Source organism: Tympanuchus pallidicinctus, unplaced genomic scaffold (assembly GCF_026119805.1).
Source record: "Tympanuchus pallidicinctus isolate F22 unplaced genomic scaffold, pur_lepc_1.0 scaffold10, whole genome shotgun sequence".
Taxonomy (NCBI): Eukaryota; Metazoa; Chordata; class Aves; order Galliformes; family Phasianidae; genus Tympanuchus; species Tympanuchus pallidicinctus.
The window spans coordinates 6,634,202-6,653,512 of NW_026294619.1; the positions used below are offsets into that span (position 1 = coordinate 6,634,202).

The 19,311-nt window shown below is 35.9% G+C and overlaps 3 protein-coding genes across 22 annotated transcripts in view; all 3 read right to left on the reverse strand.

Annotated features, from left to right (window-relative positions):
* ABI3BP (ABI family member 3 binding protein) overlaps window positions 1-19,311 on the reverse strand; it is a 302,331-nt gene that overhangs the window by 281,337 nt on the left and 1,683 nt on the right. The gene's annotated exons all lie outside the window — the stretch shown is intronic.
* Window positions 1-19,311, reverse strand: part of RPL24 (ribosomal protein L24) — a 304,494-nt gene that overhangs the window by 225,606 nt on the left and 59,577 nt on the right. The window lies entirely within an intron of this gene.
* Window positions 1-19,311, reverse strand: part of SENP7 (SUMO specific peptidase 7) — a 45,529-nt gene that overhangs the window by 14,322 nt on the left and 11,896 nt on the right. For 12 of the 20 annotated variants that reach the window (XM_052664788.1, XM_052664760.1, XM_052664804.1 and 9 more), the window contains 11 exons: window positions 13,104-13,301; window positions 11,547-11,744; window positions 7,658-7,758; window positions 6,748-6,917; window positions 5,380-5,722; window positions 4,640-4,824; window positions 3,756-3,902; window positions 2,489-2,522; window positions 1,626-1,796; window positions 982-1,244; window positions 327-460 (listed from right to left, as the gene is read on the reverse strand). In XM_052664788.1, coding sequence (XP_052520748.1) covers window positions 327-460; window positions 982-1,244; window positions 1,626-1,796; window positions 2,489-2,522; window positions 3,756-3,902; window positions 4,640-4,824; window positions 5,380-5,722; window positions 6,748-6,917; window positions 7,658-7,758; window positions 11,547-11,744; window positions 13,104-13,301 — 1,944 coding nt within the window. The remainder of the gene's footprint in view (window positions 1-326; window positions 461-981; window positions 1,245-1,625; window positions 1,797-2,488; window positions 2,523-3,755; window positions 3,903-4,639; window positions 4,825-5,379; window positions 5,723-6,747; window positions 6,918-7,657; window positions 7,759-11,546; window positions 11,745-13,103; window positions 13,302-19,311) is intronic. The other 8 variants (XM_052664898.1, XM_052664877.1, XM_052664907.1 and 5 more) reach the window with 5 other exon arrangements.

Here is a 19,311-nt window from a genome sequence, read left to right on the forward strand (position 1 = left end):
AGATAAAATGGGACAGAACAGTGAAAGAAAACACTTTTTAAAGGAAAAAAAAAAAAAAGACACAGCTTAAATTACCATTCATTTTGCTGTAATAAGAACATGGACACTGATAGAGGTCATGAGAACCCTATCCTCCCACTGATCCATCTATGATCTGGCCTAGCAGTTACAGTTCAGGTATTTCCTGATTTCTGAGGTTCTATTTCATCCTGTAACACACATCTTCTCTGTTCACTTTTGAATATTTTGAACAGCTACATTTATATCTAGTGATATTATATTCTATTACACAACACCAAAATTAACTTAAAATGAAAATTACATACTTCTTAACTGCTCCAGATTCTCCTACTTCTTTCCATTCTTCATTCAGTGCAGAGGATAGAGAGATAGAATAGCAGCCACTGTTCTGCTTATTCGCAAGGGCATAACTGGGCCTGGCCACTTTTGGTTTTGGTTTCTACCAGAAAAAGGAAATAAAAAGTATCACAAAACATTATTCAGCTTTTGAAGCTGCAGAGCAGCCCAAGGAATGTCAAGACGTCTCTGGAATGGGAAAGATACACAGCTTCTTCTCTACTGCAACCATTCACTTTTAGTTCAACTGATAAATGGCTCCGTTGCTTCTTACTTGACTAACTCCTAGATTGCTGCCCTGGGGTCACCACAACAGCAGGGAATCCCTATGGTCTGGGCATATGCAGCCATAAGTCAACCAAAAGCTTCAGCATTTGTCACTTATTGACGAGGTCCCTCTACGTTATCCCTTCACACGTATCGTCTAGTTTATCACAAATTGTCCCCTTTGTAAGAAATAAATAGCAGACAATTGTGTTGTGGGTTTTTTTGTTTGTTTGTTTTTTGTTTCTTTTAAACTAGAGATACAGAAAATGTGTTTTCTGCGCCGGTCTGATCCAACACTGAGTGGAATATGTGAACACCAACAACTGGTGATAAATCAAGCAACAGTTATTTGCTAACCTGAAATGTAGGCTCTTGAGCAAATGAGATACTCTCTTTTGTTGCACATTGCTTTAGCAGATCCTCACTGGAACTTATAAAAGAGCTCTCTTCAGGAGACAAGTCCTTAAACAAGAGTAAAGCTTGCTTCAAAGACAACAATTCAGGGAGATCTGGCGCCCTGTTTTTCTTGCTTATCTCTGTAATTAATTCAGAGAGCCTGACGACTTCTTGTTCTGTGAGTGGCTGGGACAGTTCAAGAAAAATAAATTCACTAGATTTGGCTGGAAAAAGGAAAGAATGGATATTATTAATGATACTGCTGTGTGACAAAAGTTCATCTACACACCCACAAAGGAGCATAGAAAAACAACAGAAGGAGAAGACTAAGTAATATCCCTTCCTGGGTTCATCAGTTCATCAGAAGCCCAACTCCACAAGCCCACAGAAGCACAAGGACACAATGGCAGGCAAAAACCCCAACTGAAGACTTGAAAAAAAGGGACATCCCCATCAAGGCTCTTCCCAGAGCTGTCACAGACGAGCCTCTAGTCCAGGTGTGAACCCCATGCAGATAAATTGATGGCAGAGCACCTTGTGGATAGAAGGGGTTTGCTGCTTAGGTGCATTGTACTCATGTTGGGATATAAGGCAAGAGTACTCACATGGTTCGCTGCTAATACGTTTTCCTAACTGGGTTTCAATCTTTTCTAAATAATCCACAGACAACCAAATGAAAATTATTGTTGAAGAACAGCCACCATCATTTTTCCACAAGCCAAACCTTCTCACATCCAAGGTATCCACAGTCAGCTTAACATTCTTATTAAGTGCCACTGTAAAAAATAGGATTTAAAGTAACTAACTATTCGTGGCTGTAGAAGAGAAAACAACACGTCATAGTACGGATAATTAGAGTTACTACATACTAAAATAAATACACAGTCAAATTTATTAAAACTGCAATTGTATATTTAATTCCTGGTACAAGGGAAACCATTTAAATTACATAAAACAAAGTTATCAAACAAAAAATACCACAAATTTCCTATTTTCTTTCAGTCAATCCAACCCAGAACTGCTCAGAAAACTTTTCCTGTGAGATACAGTAAACCATGCACCATCTTGGGAAAACAGAATGAATGCAAATCTACAGTTACGTTCCTCTTTGCTTTAGTCAACTCACACACTTTTAATAAACCTAAGGGTCTAAAATCCCTGGTTTGAAAGGATTCATTTGAAATACATGAAATAGTTACATTTAATACAGTCCAACACTTTGTATAGGCAGGAATGCACAAAAAAGGCCACTAAAACTACAAGTTCACCTTAAAAGCACAGACAGTAGCTGTTATCAATGCTTACACTACAGATATCCCTACCTCCATTTACTGAAAAATATTTATTTCAAAAGTGATTCGGTGTCTTTGTGAACAATTATGCATTTTATCAACAAAATTATAGGCTGAGTATCATGTAATAGTCTAAAGATTAAATTTAAAGGAAAGGCTAAATAAGTTTGCCTTACCTTGAAATGGTATTGTAATATACTTGGTGATAAACTGAAATGAGATTGAAAAACAACGTAAAAAGTGAATTCATTTATAAGTTGAATGTTTTATTACCTCCACATCCTCCCTTATTTATAATCAAATAAACTTAAAATAATATGCCTAATTCAAGATTTGCCTTTTTCACATAAAACAAAATTCCTAAATGCATATTATGAATTTAAACAGTTACAATCACATTCTTTAAAAAAAAAAAAAAAAAAAAACACTTAAAATGAATTTAAGGAGATATCCTTTGATAAAGACTGTCAGCTGCACTAGTTGAACAAAGGACACTCTGTAAACTGCCCACACTGGGATGTGATCTTGATATTTGCACTAATCTTTGAATTAAATGCCTTTAAAGTTTCTATGTAAATTGTCACTATGTTAGAAAAACTTGGCTAAATAAAGAATGTTTTTAGCATCACTTTTACTGAAGGGTGTAGTATGTGCTGAGAGAAGAGGTTTCTCTTCCCTTACTACAGTATACACAAAGAATAAACTTGTTTGTCCCCCAAGGATAACTTTCCACCTAGAAGTGTTCTATTCCAACTCATCTCTGGAATTATTTTGTCATTATTTTGAACTGCTGCACAAAACTGCTGTTTTATTATTATTGCAAACTACAGTATTTCAAAATGTTTTACTGTAAACAAAAAAGACATTTGTATTCCAACATTTCTTCTTTTCTACACATACAATGAGCCTGTTCAAAAACCTTTATAAGTTCCCACAGTTGGTACTACAATTAAAGTACACCTTCCCTTGTATTTCTACACTTTGTTGAGAAGCACGTTACCTATGCAATTAATGCTTTTAGTATCATTTTACAGCTCTCTGAAGCTACAAACTATTTTCTGTTTAAATGGCAAGATTAATGCATATTATACATGTGAACTATATTTATCTTATTCTAGTGTCTGTATTATTTTCAAGAAAATTAATTTCATTTCTAATTGACGTCTGCTCTACCACAGCCATTATTTGCTGTTACAATTCACAAAAAAACTGCCCCAAAATGATTTCTGTCCCACAGCATTTACCAGAATCTTTACCTCTGAAAACTAGAGCTACACAAAGTTTCACACTGACAACAATCCAAACATACAAATGTCTTTCAGCCAAAGCAATTTGATGCAATGATAATCAAAAAGTGCATCCACACTAAATTCCACTGACTTTATTTAAACCAAATTTTGTTTTTTAAATATTCTCAAATGTAACCATAATAGACAAACTTACCCTAACAGGACCTGTTGATGACCATTTAAAATTCCCAATGTACAGGCTTTCAAATTCAAAATCTAATCCTGGCTTCACCTCTTCACTATGTATTGTTTCAGAAGGCAAGTTGGAAGGACATTTATCTTCATCTGACTTTGTTAAAAGCTGAGGAAAAAAAAAATGGAGGGGGTATATGAGCTTTTTTAAATTAATTCTTTCCATTCTGTAGTCTTACATATTCTCTCTTTATGTTTTTAAGAACTTATTCACAAACTGCATATTAGAAACAGTACATGTTATCACAGTCATTACCAACTATCTCCTCAAGGGCTGAATAGTATCTTACTCTGATCTCCAAATGCCAAGACATAACCCGGACTCTTTGCCATCTGTACCCAAGCAAAAACTCAAACAATGGAGCAACAGAAAATACTCCCCTTTTGATATCAAAGGTATAGATCCAATTCAATGCTTATTATAGTAACAATGCATTAGTGAGACAACGCAATAATGACTCTCCTGGCTTGTTTTGGGATTACAAATATATGCCAAATTCAGGTCTAACAAAGCAAAACAAGACTCATGAAATCCAAAACGTGGCAACTGTTGTTGTTATTTTAGATTCAAATTCCACTGCTAGCCACATAGGAAATGGAACTTCAGCTCACCTCTTTCTGCTGTCCAGAGAGTTGTTTTAACTTTTCCACGCAGCAAAAGTTAGAACAGAGGATCAGAAAACAAGAGAAACTACTATGCAAAAAAGTACTACAGCTACTGTTTGGTTGTGACTAGTCATATCTGCTCTAATTATTTCACAGTTGTCTCACAACATGCAAGAAAAAATAAACAGCAAATAAATAAATACTCTGACATAACAATACATAGCTCAAAAACTGCAGTACCTGTTCTGTGTGACTTTCCACATTATCCTCCAATAGCTTTTCAGAGAAATGGTCATCAGACTGTTTGTCTATTTCTTGAACATCAGTAATACGATCCTGCAGTTGTTCCATGCATTTTGGTTCAGAAAGCCCTTCTTCATCCTTTGGTTCAGAAGATCTGTCTTCATCATCACTGGAGAGGACAACTAAAGAGTAAAAAAATATATACATATACTACAGGATCCAGACTTGAGAATATTTCATTGCAGATTTCAGATAAGCAAAAAGCTCTTTCTCCTCCAATATATAATTCTGAAGTATGTTATCCCAGCCAGCCTGTGTGTATGAAGGTGTCTGTAAGAAGCTTTCTATCTTTACTATCACTTTGTACCTCTTCTTCAAAACTGCTTGACTCCCAAAAGAGAGAAGTGACGAATACCTGCTTCAACAACAACAACAAAAATATTTTACTCAATTCTATTCAAATATTATCAAAAGCCCAAGATTGATTTTCTAAATGTTCAAAGTCAGCTGCAGAATACAGACTGGAATTTGAAAATCCTGCTCTCTGCTCTGTTTATCAAGTACAAAATGCTCTGCACTCTGCAAGACTGAACTGGGCACTGTTCTCTGACCTGCATAATGCATTGTGAACAACACGTGTCCTCAATCTTTGGTTGTATATATTTCAACTAGTCAGTCATGAATGAGTCCCTAAGCATGCCAATAATAAATCCCAGCAACACAGATACAGTACATACTTGGATCAGCTGAAACAAGTGGCCGATTACTCCCGCAGATTCTGTTCCTCAGCTTGTTTAGGTACTGTGATGTGTCCATCTTTATCTTCCTGATGGTACTAACTCGAGGTGAAACACTAGTGGCAAGCTGTTTTTCTGACAAATTACTGGAAGCAGACTCTGAACCTGCCTCCTCTGAACAGCGGTGAACAGGTCTTAATTGCTTACTGGTAGGAGTGCCTTCACAGTTTCTCTCCAATGTCTGAGCAACGCAATCTTGCACCAAGTTAGATCTGTGATCTTGCTCATCCTCACAAGGAATTCTGCAGCCAGAAGAGCAAGTTGAACTTAATCTTTGCTCTTTCTAGAAAACAAGAATCAAAGGGTATTTATTTATTCCTTAATCTTTCTTACAATGGTTCAGATTAGTAATAATTGAGCTATATTATGTATATAATATATATATATTATACAATATTTATATTATATAATAATTTGCTACATTCTACATAAAATACATAATCATAGCTTAAGGAGACTGCCGTCAAAGTTGAAGATGTAATTTTTTTTCGCCCTGTATTTCTTACTACACAGGGGAGACAACAAATCTTACTACAAAATGGGGAGACAACCTGTTCAAAGCCTTCTTAAAACCACTTCAAGCTGAACAAGAAACTATTTCCGATTTTCATTTGCTCTCCCAGTATTTGACAATGAATGACCAAGCAACAGCAACATTTGTTACTTCGCAAATGTGTGGTTTGGTCTACTACCTACTTCTGTGAGCTTTTAATCAGAAAATCACAGACGTACCTTTATCATATTCAAAAGCTTAAATAGAAACCATAACATTTACTTGACTGATTCTGTCACCCTTTCCTTTCTTCCTTTTTTTTTTTTTTTCCCTCCAAATCTTGACTGAAAAAAATAAAAACTGAAAAGAATAAAACTTTAGGGAAGGGTATGATAAACAGAGGAGGAGGAAGGAATGTGGCATCCACAAAATTTCAGTAACCCCAGGTATACTTTACAAGTCTTGTACCAAAATTTCCTAATCAGTTCCATACCATCCATAAAAGAAACGTAAGTACCTAGATTTCTTATTTCCAATTTTGTTTTCCTCCATGCTCCAGTCTGAAGGAAATGTCATCTTTCATCCTTTGTGACCTTTCTGCTACAACAAGCATATTCTGATATTGTGAACAGAAGAACCTACATTTACACTTCTCGATGCACCACTGAACTCCTTTCCCTCAAAAATGTAACAATATTGGTTGGTACAACTCTCATATTTTGGATCTTGCTACTGCAGCTACAGAAGCACTTGTGTGCATTTAGCGTGGACACACATGCACACAAGCATAAACATTAAAATTAAACACTACTTACAGACTGTAGAAGCAATTTTTCTGGAACGTGTTCTTTACAATCATCAGAAATATGGCCACTAAATCTTCTTTTCCTTTTCTCAGAATCCAAAGGGCTTGATCCCTTCCAACTAGGAGAGATAGTGTTCATGTTTTTTCTCTTCTTATCTAGTTCATCAGAGCTCTTGTTTTCTGTGTCAGAAAATAAGTAATTTAAGAGTTATCCTCAGAAACTTCTGTATTTCTTCATATTTGTTGTTTTATATAAAATGCATGGAAGTGGACACCTTCCACAAGAGATAGTTCTTCTCTTTCACAATTGCGTGTGGTTGCCAGAATGCCCCCTAACATAATATGGTAAAGATTGTTACCACGAGAATTGATGAGGATGTAGCCAAATTTAGAATTCCCACATAAAGATTAGCACCCTGTATTCCACAGATTTTCTTCTTGTTTCTGTTGAATGCAACATTCTGCAATTCTTGCTCGAGTCAGCAAATACTACTAAACAGAGTTCAAAAGACTGCATATTCCCCCTAGAGAATCAGCAGAGAACTCATTATTTTCAACAATAAAAAACGAAATATTTAACAAATTCCAGTGGGAACTGCAATTTGAGAATTAATATATTCTATTCTTGAGTATAAAAGTTTTTTTTTAATATATAAAATCATTATTTAATGGTGTACTTAGGCTTCTCTCAGTTTACTTTTGTTCACAGATCTGATTCATCATTGCTTAATTCTTATTTAAAAGCATTGTTACTTGATACATTTTAACATACTTGTAAAAACTTGGCTATGAGAAAACACATGCTTCATGCAAAAACCTATTTGTTTATTTCCCTGCTCTCCTCATAATACTAGACTAAAGACCCCCAACAAACTCCCAGCAATTCATATTTAAATGCTAGATTATTGCTCACTACAAACCTTTCTTCTCCAGCTTTCGTCTTCTAAAAGTCAAGACAACGTTACCTCTTTCTGGCTCCTTAGAAAGATTGCCATCTGACTTTGTCAAGCAATGCTCTGATCTGTGAAGAACATTAATGAAATTATGTTCTTAAAACTTAAAAACTTATCTTTAATTTAAGAAAACTTATCTTTAATTTTGGAAGAATACTGAATAAGAATCTCAGCAGAAACAAGTTAGCTGGACAAACTTTTACCTCTCTGACAAGCACATGGAGCTTGGCAAATGAGATGCAAACTAATGCAGATCCCATAATGAAAATATTAAGATACTCTGACATAACTAATGAAATGGATGCAAGGAATGAAGATCTGACATGCCTGATACCAGACACTGAAATATTATTTTGCAGCAAAGCATGATTGCCATGCCTTTATCAAAATGAATGCAGTAAGAATGAGGCTAAGCAGTATATTTTTAGTTTAGATTTAGAATTGATAATAGAGTCCACTGGATAAGTTCCTGAAACGAGAAGAGACTTGAAATAGAAATTCCTACTCAAAAGAGCCTGAAACAGTAATGTTGAAAGGGAGTAAGGGGAGGTCAAAGGATGTAAAAGAGAAAGAAACCGAAAAGAAAGAGACAGGATCTACAGTATGGAGAACTAGAAAACCTACAGCAGTTCATCTGAGTTTGTAACCTCCTTCTAAAAAGAAAAACATGCAAGAAAGTAATCAGTCGGTGTTTTTTGCTGTTCATTGTGTTTGTTTTTAATAAACTGGCCAATTTACTCAGGGTGCAGTGGTAGCCTGAACATTATGACATCCATACATTTGAGTCTGGACCTTGTAAATATGCCTTTATAATATACCTATAGTCACAGATTTAAAAAGTCTACATAGCCATACTTTGGTTTCTAGCATATGCACTATGATACTATATTTAATTATATGTTCACATGATATTTTCTTAAAGAAACTTAATTACATTCAGCATACAAGACTTCTCTTCTGAAAATTTAATAGCAAACTAACCTTTGTGACCTCTCCTTTATTTGTGGTGAGTGTTGGAAGGTAAGAAAATAATTTAAGATTTCATATATGAAGCAGTTTAATGCTGCTCTGGAAAACTCACTCAATTTCTCCTTTTGTCATTTCCTTTAGTACAAAATGATTTGGGGTTAATAATTTTATAATGTGCTGAACTTGGAATTTTGCAGTGCAGTTTGCAAAGAGCTGATGATCGTAACAACTGAAATCCCAAACAGCTGAGTTCAGACAAGAACATCATGAAACACAGGAGAAAATACTCTTGACATCTTTAACTAGGCAGTCAAAATCATTTCTGAACAGGTGCCTAATCTTCAGTGCCATATGTGTAAACTGCATTACCACATCTCTTTGGGAATGCTGTAAAGATAGATAAAGATGTCTGGATTGCTCTGATATTACAGTGCTGAACACTATATAATCATCATGAAGAAATCACTAATTCTTTTTTCATTCATGATGAACCACAAATGTGTCCATATGCACAAAAAGTAAATGCATAGAAGCAATATTATTCTCTCTGTATATTGAAGAAGACAAAGTCTTCCATGGGTGAGGCAGCTCTGGTTATGGAATAGCTGCTTTACTGCAGAAAACTTATTTTGGAACCAACATATCTCTCAATTTATATGTTTGTATAAACATATAAATATTATTTAATCTGACTGCTTTAAATGACGATACTTGAGTTGTTTTCAACATCTGTGAGAACTAAGTATAAAATAAATCTATCAACTACCCTAAGTTTCTTTATATTTAACACCCACCTTAAATTCATTATACTGACCATGACTTAAACAAATGCATTTCACACTAGCTGCAGTGAAAACGCAATGCAAAATCCACTAATTCTTTAACATCAAACAGAAGAAAGGAAACGGGGAACTCGCATCAAATTCTAGCTGACAGAAAAAGGTTAACTTATTACCACCCTGTTTTGATAGCACACAGTTCTTTGACTTAATCTGTGATTTCCACAGTACAACAAAGGAACGATTTTCAGTAAGGATGAGCCCTTATTCTAGCTATTTTGATGGTACCAGAGAACGTCAATATGGCCACATATGTATATTCATAAGGGGGGAGCTTTTAATCTGCTCTGAGAGAAAAGGCCACTACAGAATCAATAAGTGTACTCTAAACGCAGACATTAACTACTGAAAGGTGACAAGGATCAAACTCTCTCCTTGTTGGAAATAATCATAAATTCTCCATTTCCCATGTGGTAGCTACTAAAACTTGCACTAATACCCTGAGGTCACAGGGAGGGTTGAGGGGAGCGAGAGGTACAAAATCCTCCTAACATTACTGCTTTCTAGTAACAAGTTTTTCACTTTACACATTAGTGGGACAGAAAATCCTTCAACACCAAATCTAAAGTAAGATGAGTAAATCACGTACTAAAAAAAACTGATTCAGACCCTTTTTAGTCAAAAAGATGTTAACTAAAAGTACAGATTTTATTAATCTATATAAATATATATCCAGTTCCATAATTAGCTAAAAAGTCTGAACTTTAATGGCATATCTCTAATGCATTTCTGTCATCGGGCATTATTCTCTTCACAGAGTTACACTGAGCAGAACAATTACCAGTTATTTCAGTCCTGAAGAGTTCAAAGCCATTTTTGTACTTATGATAAAACTGAACAGCCAGCCTTCAATTATGAGCATGAAAAACGCACAAGATGCTTGCTTGGGTTTGGAAAATTGTATTTAAAAGTTTATGCTTTTCTCTCTCTGAATGCACTGACTCCTTTCGTCCAAAAGAATACCAAGAAGAAAAATAGAATTCTAAAAGTTATAGATTTTAAATATTTTGTAAAGCAAAGTGACAACAACCGAGAATTCCAAACTCATCAACACTTAGTCTGTCCCAAGTTACGAAAAGATGTCCTAGCAACAAATGACATACTTCTAGAGTGACACTTAACCAACAGTTTAATGAAGTGCTCTAACTCTCTTATTTAAGCTGCAACTTTGTCAGATTAATTTAAATAGTAACTGAGATCCCAACAGTAAAAGAGAAAGCAATTCCTACTAATTAAGGTTCTCTATCAAGTTCATCTATCAGAATGAGGAGTAAGAATTAATTTTCTCCAGAATGCATAGGATTTCTTATAGCTAGAAATTGGTGATTATTCCTGCAGTCACCAGTTGTTCTTTTCCCATCTCATTCTATTTTTTTTTTTTTCCCCATGGATTTCTTGCTATTTATTTCTGTGAATACTTTGCTACGGAGCAAAGACCGTAAAGGAAGAGACTGTCATAAAAGGCAGGAGCTTACTCCAAGTTCAAATGTCATCCTGGACTGGAACAAACACTGCGTAATTCAACTATCTGCTAGTATAGCACTTCAACTTTCCTATGATAGTAAACGTCAGAAAGAAAAAAAAGCACAAGCTAAGCAACGAGATACACACACAGTCCTTAAACTATGCCAGTCTGTTGATGAGACTGCGACTCCTGGTGGAATTAATGAGAAAAGAAATGAACAAAGAGAAATTTGCCAAAACTTGGCAAAGTTAATTGAAACTGTGGAAGAACATATTAAGAGCAGCAGCAAAGCAAGAGTGAAATATGTTTGAATTAGATGGCAACCCTCACAAACCAGAAACACTGATCTATCAAAAATGAAAATTCTTTCCACAAGAGAAAACTAGCCCATTAATATCTGGTACAGCACAAATAAGAATAAATGCAAAGTTAAAATGGTTTGTCAGAGATGTTAGTTTTCATTCAAGAACACTGAAATGCTTCAAGGCGGGAATATCATAAAAACTGTTTCAGGGCAGTTCTTCTCCATTGTGAAGCTGTATCATTTCACGAGGACTGAAAAAATCAGTATGGAGTAACATACCTTTCAGACAGAAAAGAACTTTCATGAGGAGAACTTAGTATTTGACATGTTTGTGTGCTGGCAACAGATGATGAAGCTAGTTGACCCAATTGTAATTTCTCAGCATCAGATAAATTAGAATCAATTAATATGTGACTGTCCACGTATTTCCTTCCAATTCTCGTACTCAGGACGTTCGTCAAGATAACTTGAGGTTGCCTGCCATATATACATAACAGTAAATCACAAATACCACACTGAGATCTAGAGAAAGAAGTTTCATGTTAAATTAATGCATTTTAGAAGGTGGACGATCCTCAAAATCAGCAAACATTATTACTCTTTTCTCAATCTTATGTCAATTAGAGGCATAAAACAAAATCCCATTATGGAACTTAAAATCCAGAGTAAGCAGATAAACAAAAAAATATACAAGTAAGAATCCAAACAGCAAAAGGCCAGTGAGATCATTTCAACTTAACCAGATACAACTCACACTACATTGCTCCTAATACATCAGTATTAGTAAACTACTAATAAAGTAAAATATAATAAAAGTATAATAAAGTTTAATAATTCATGTCTATCTCTAAGTAGCTTTCAAGCAATAGCTGTATATATTTCTCTCAATTCTGGAGCAAGCAATCTTGATTTTCCTGTGAACAAGAAGCCTCCAGTAAAACAGACTGAACTTTCCCAAGCAATCATTCAGTAGGTTAAAAGTAGCACATACACAAGAAGTTAGCATCAGAGTTTCTTCCCTTCCTCAACTTCCAGGTGACACTGTACAATACAGCAAAAGCAAGGCTCAGAAAAAAAATCTTCTAAGTGTTAAAGAGACAATCACAAAAATAAGATCTCTTCCTTTACTGAGATGTAAACCTAATTTTAATCAGAGGCTATATTAAGGACAAGCTGTTGCAGTGGCCTACAGGTGATATGCAACAATTTATTATTATAAATATGATATAATGGAAGTCTGATGCAAAAGAATATCACAATCTGGATGCAAACTCCAATAAAGGAAGTCCCTAAACTGTTCATTATCCGAAGCTCAGAGAGAAACGTCAGTGAAAAAGACATTAACTTTAGCCATATGTTTCCTGGACATCTGCAACTGACCACTGCCTAAGGAAAAGAGATACTAGACTTGATATGCCTCTCTTCTGATCTTTCTGCCTGTTCTCATATTTTCATTACTAGTCTGAAACAGTGACAATACATTCCCAACCTTGCCTGATAAAGAAGATCATTAAATGGAAATGTGTTCTTTCCCCAATAAGTTAAAAAAAAAAAAACTATTTTTTGAGAGTCTAATGACTGAAACAGAATGATCTTGCCAGTACAGGATCACCAACAAGCCAACTGAATCAGAAATCTCATTACAGTGCACCTGGCACCATCTCTCTCATAGATTATCAAAAGGAAGTAGATGCAATGGAATTCAATGAAGTCAGATGACATAAAAATGTGAATAAAAATGAACAAGACAGCTGTGATACAACAAAAAATACTTTCTCATGAAAAACTGCAAGGAAAATTATTTTGTTTAGTGATATAAAGGCAAATACAACATACCTTTTAGACAGAAAAGGGCTGTGGAGAGCAGGGTTTAAAATCTGCCATATCTTTAGGCTGGCAACAGATGATGAGGGTGGTTGATTTGACTGCAGCTTGCCAGCATCAGAAAAATTAGCATCAGTTTTAGGTTGTGCTTGTGTGTATTTTCTTCCTATTTTCGTCCTCAGGACGTTCGTCAAGATAACTTTGGGTTGCCTGCCATGCATATAATAATAAATTAATAATAGGGTGTGGAGAGCTTGTTAAGTCACACGAATGCAACAAAGCTTTTCCATGAGTTTCCTGTCTCTGCATCATATCTTATATCTTTAGTAGTATTGACACCATTTTCCCAGCAATTTACAAAGTAATTCTCTCTGCAGGAAAGGAATCATAACTGCAACTCTTATCAGCATATTCTTTCAGGGTTTCTTCTATTATCAATGACTGATTGATCCATATGTGATTCTGAAGTGGTAAACCTCCCATGCAGGGGCAAGGAAATTTCAGTGCGTATTTCTTATTGCAAAATGTCAGAAGTAGTGTCATAATGGCCTTATAAACTATTCTGAAAGTACACACTTGAGTATTTTCAGGGTACAACATTAACCACTCATATTGTGGCATCCTGTTTTAGAACCATAAATACTATTGCTTTCCATATCAAAATTCAGAATACAATATTGCTGTAAAATAAAATCAAATAAGATATAGTTGGCAGCTTTGAAGCTTCAACTGATGATGTTTCTTCAACTATATGTCACTATAGAAATAACAAACAATTATGAACTACTGAGTTAATGAAAACTCCCTGTTAAGGTTCTTTTAAACAAGAATTAAATATGTATCAAGGCCAGCAACTTGAACAGTTTTCTTTAGGCTGACAAGTATTACATACCATGGACGATATATCAGCATTCATTCTAGATTGCTGACTACAATTTCAAGCAAGTGAGAATTGGATCTGTTTTATCAGGGCCATTTATAAGAGCACACATACAAGCTCAGGCTCATACAACTACCAACGTAAGAACTCCCTTCTCTCTTGCAATTTCTTGCCTATTCTAAATTGTTCACCTTCTTTTACAGCTATAGAAAGTATTTTACTGTTCACACAGCTTTTACATGCTACAACAATATTTCTTCAGCAAAAGGCTGCTATTGTTCAGTGGGTTAACAACTGTTGAGTCAGTGATGAGCTGCATTCTCACGAACAGAACAGCTATATTGTGCCAGGTGGTAAATAGATCAACTGGCAAGAAAATTACAGAAGAACAGGTATGTTTGAATGTTTTGTATATATGGAACTGCTACACTGATGAAATGTGAACAGGGAAGTGTTTCACAAAATCCTTCTGTTTCACTCTTGCATTAGTCGCTGCATGTTGAGATTTCTTTTCCCTTGTTATTTGCCATGTGAGCACACAACCTCTCAGCAAACAAAAAGGTCAATAAGCTTCCTATACACAACCTGAAAAACCTGCATGTAAACTATGACTGCTGATCAATTTTAGCCAGATCTCTGCATCACTGAATGCCATAATGCAAGTGCACAATGAGCTGCTGTCATCAAGAGCTCTTCCAATGGACCTCCTGAACTAATAGTACAATGTTTTTACAATCACACACTCCATCAGTAAGAGTATTTTAAGCATACAGAAACCACAGTGTTTATTTAACTGTGAATTACATAGATGTACTACTGTACTAGTATGTTAGTAATAGAAATTTTAAAATGAAATAAACAACTTTTTAAAAAATTTATTAATGGTACAAACAATACTTTCCCCTGCATGCCAACGGATTGCACTGTGGGGCATGAAAACCACTTTGGAGACAACTGCCCTACACAACAGACACAGAACTTAAATAGTTCCAATTCAAAGCTAAGCAATTTTAGCTCAAATGAAGGCAGCTTCTTCCACTCTCTAGGATTCCCTTAGAACTTTCCCAGAGGAAAACTAAATGGCCAAAAAGTATTGTGGCTTTGGCTGAGATATAATTAATTTTATTCAGCAGCTCTTATGATGCTGCATTTCAGATTTCTGATTAAAAACTGTTGGTAACGCACCAGTATTTTACTTGTTGTTTAACTTGCTCAAATAATATTAATGACTCAACCTGAAGAATTTAAAAAAAAGGAAAAGTTAAAGCACTCAGATACTAAGAATCTGAACAAAGAAGTGTTTCGTTTTGTACAGGATGACTCCTAACTACTGTAGGAAAAACAATCCAGGGTTTCTGAAGCAAGAGATAAGCTCTTTGATGGCAAAGAGAAGTCATACGTGCGTAATCTTTGGACTCATCAAAAGACTGATCCAAACCACAGGAGTGCTCCTGAATATTTTAGGCAGTCATGAAAAATCAGGTAGGCATCTGCTATTTTACATACGCTTGTGCATACTCTGTGTAATACGACAAAGAATTGTTTTTTTTAAGAACCTTTTGCAGAGTCTGAGCACCTACTTCAAGTATTGTAAATCTAAAAAAGATTTCTTTTATACTCTGAGGCTCAAAATTTTCTTTACAGACATGTTTATCCTACTGACAAACTTGGAAAGTAAATATAGGTCTGAGCAACTTAAGGCAACCAAGATACATGGCTGGTCCCACTGTTCTGTTTCCAAGGAGCAAACAACATAACTGATATTCAGTTATCTTTGGAAGGGTGAAATGCTGCAGTTTCCCCAGACTACAGGAAGTTTAAGAACACCAGTGTTTAACAACATAGAACCCAACCGTAGCAGCCTAGCAAACCAAACCTGCAAAGTAGTCTTCAGCATAGGAAGCAGGAGACACTTCCTATGGAAATCTTTTCCAAATCAGAAGTTATAGGTTTTTTTCTGGGCATCTCAGATGCTCAGAGCTAATATGTTAACCTTGGTATTCAGATCTATAGTCTTTTTTTTTTTTGTCCAACTGTAAGATATACTTGAAATAATAGATATATAAGGAAATGAGAAATACATATGTCTAAGAAATCTGAGAAAATAAGTCTGGTGTCCCAGAAGGGAATAAGCAATGGAAAACTAAGCCAGACAGTTCTTCTATTCCTCTAAGAGGACTTGAAACTACAAATAAAACCCTGAATTACCTAAACAGCATCTTTCCTTCAAATACAACAAAGAAACAGTCAGCAAGGACCCAGCAATCTGAACACCTATTCTGAAATCATTTTTCCAATATAAAAAATAAAAAGCATTTTTTAATTATTACTGTAGAGCTCCATAAAACAACATAAGCGTTACTCTATGGAACATCCCTCTGTCCTCCTGGCTACAATCATGATAACAGGGTATTTTCACAGACCTAAACTTTTTTCACTTTGTAAAAATGACAGCATTTGTGTCTGTTGATCACAACATACCCTAATGATTTTTTTTCTAAATTTATCCTCAGTCAGCAAGATGATTAGTCCATACACAAACACCAAATCTTCAGTTTAATCGTATGATCAGGACTTGTGAAGATAACTGAAAAGATTCCAGCTCTCAGGAACTTGGACATCTTGGAAACTAAGATCTGACATCACAGGCTGACTGTTTGCTCACAGTCCTATCAGATTAGATAGGCTCCTAGCAATTTGGTTCAGTGATTGTTATTACGTATAGAGTCACTCATGGTCACTGTTCCCTTCATTTAATGGGCCTTCACATAAAAAAAAAAAAAAAAAAACAACAACAAAACAACTTTATAAAAAAGATAGTGTCAGGCTAAAGCATCACTTCTTATATAGCATCAGTTTCTGACTACAGGCAGGTTGTGACTTATCTTCAAAGCTGTACAGTGCTAAACATGTTCAATAGCTTTCCTTTCTAAAGGCGAAACAGCACCTGATCATATTTCTTGAAAAATCATGTCATTAAGATTGAACATAAAACAAATTGAAGAAAAATTAAGCCAGCACTTAAGCCAGCTTGCATCTCTGTATACAAAAATTAGCACAGATTCATAAATTATCTGCTAAGCTGTCCACAGCATAATGCAAGCAAACCACGCAAAAGAAATTGCAAAAGAAAAAGATGTGAAGCAGAAAAAAAGCAAGCAAAATATGCACCAAAGCCAAGTTCTGCTGGCAGATAGAGAAAGGAACATGCGCAACATAAGACTGGAGGCATCTTGTGAAGGAAAACCAAAGCAGCGTATTTTTTATTTCTAACGCAAACACCTATCCTAACCCCTGTTGTCTACTTCAACAGAAGAGAAAGGAATACAGTAAAAGATAATGAAAAAGAAAAGGGCAATATGAAAAATGCTACTAGTTGCTCCTCTTGAGTCCTAAATCATTTCACAGGCAAAGAAAAAGGCCCCACAACATTATTCTACCTTATTACGCACAAGATCAAAAGCTATTACTTGTATCAACTGACAGAAAATGTCTGACCTCTACTGCGCTAGGCAATTGGGCTCCTAGGATCAGCTCCTATCTCAATGATTATGTATGTAATCAGTATATACCACTGGTTCTAGTTTGTCCAAATTTGTATTCGATCAAAATCAGACCTGGAAGTTACTGACTTCTTTTTTGAGTAAGTTAATGGCAATTGTCTAGACAATTATCTTCAATGTCTACATTCTTCTACTCATAAGCTCAAATTTTGTACAAATAAATATTTTAACAGTGGCTTGCCACATGCCATGTGAAGGTTCCCCTTCAAGTCCTGCAATAGCCGAGTTTACAGAACAAAGCCACTTGACAACCTTGCTGTGTATTCATCCATCTGAGCTTCTGCAGTATGTACCCAGCCCACATGGTCTTTAGCCTTAAAGAGCCTCAAAGAATAAATCAAACATCAACCATTAATGGGAAATTCACTGCCACGTTCAACTACTACATTATTCAAAGAAAACTTCTGTCTGTTGTCCTTGTCCTCCTACTTCATGGCCTTGACATTTCATCACTTCTTTACAATGTTTAAATGTTTAAACAGCAAAAGCGCATGTTGCTTTGCTGGTCCTGAAAGTTACAACCACTTGGATGATTACATCAAGGCAAGGGGGAAACAGTATGCAAATGACTGTTTCAGGGTAGTACTTGATTTCAGTACAAAAAAGACAGGGATCTCTTGGAAAGAGTCCAGCGGAGGGCCACAAAGATGGTGAAGGGCCTGTAGCATCTCTCCTATGAAGAAAGCCTGGGTCTGTTTAGCCTTGAGAAAAGAAGGCTGAGAGGAGACCTGATCCAAGTCTATAAATATCTAAGGTGTGGGGGGCAGAACGGCGAGGCCAGACTCTTTTCAGTAGTGAGTGGAGACAGGACAAGGGGAAACAGCCAGAAACTGCAGCATAGGAAGTTCTGCACAAATGCAGAAAACTTCTTTACAGTGAGGTGACGGAGCACTGGAACAGGCTGCCCAGGGAGGTGGTGGAGTCTCCTTCTCTGCAGATGTTCAAGACCTGCCTGGATGCCTACCTGTGCGACCTGCTGTAGGGAACCTGCTTTGGCAGGGGGTTGGACATGATGATCTCTGGAAGTCCTTTCCAACCAATTCTGTATCTGTATTGATTCAGCTGTGATTTATATTATAATTAATGCTTAAAACACCAAGTTGAAAGAATCACACCTTATGAAAGTACTGCTCCTACCCTTCCCCTGTAGAAAACTTAACAGACCAGAACCAGAAACTAGAACTTCAAAACAGCATTCTATTTAGTCTTTTGTTGTTAGATTTTTAAATTTGTTTTTATTTTCCTCTTGGACAACATAAGAGTAATACAGCTGAGACAAATGGATGCCTCTAAGCTCCATTTCTAGGCAGTGATGGTTACCCTAAAAACCAGGTTATCCCCTTCCTGAAAAAAAAAAAAAAAAAAAAAAGTGGAATGCAACACATGAACAGACCAGCTACATAAGTATGATTACTACCTTTTTGCAAGACGCTAATATCAAGTGACAGTCCTAATCTATTTTAACACAATCGCAGCAACATGTAAGAGACCAACAGAATATGAGGAGGACTAATGAACTAACCTCCCCCCAAACCCTGTTCAGGTATCATGAACAAATCACCTGAGAGTAACTTTTCACAAAGTCCTGAGCTGAGGTATTCAAATGTAGGAAATTGTGGTTTACAACACGGCTTCCAACCCTCATGGCCCTTTCTCACAGTAGGAGGGATAGAAGCAACAAGCTACCAAATTTTGCAACTCAGAATTTTAGTTAGGCCATGAGCAAATGTGAGTTTGTGCTAATGCACTCAGCTAGTCCTTTCTGACTAAAATTAGA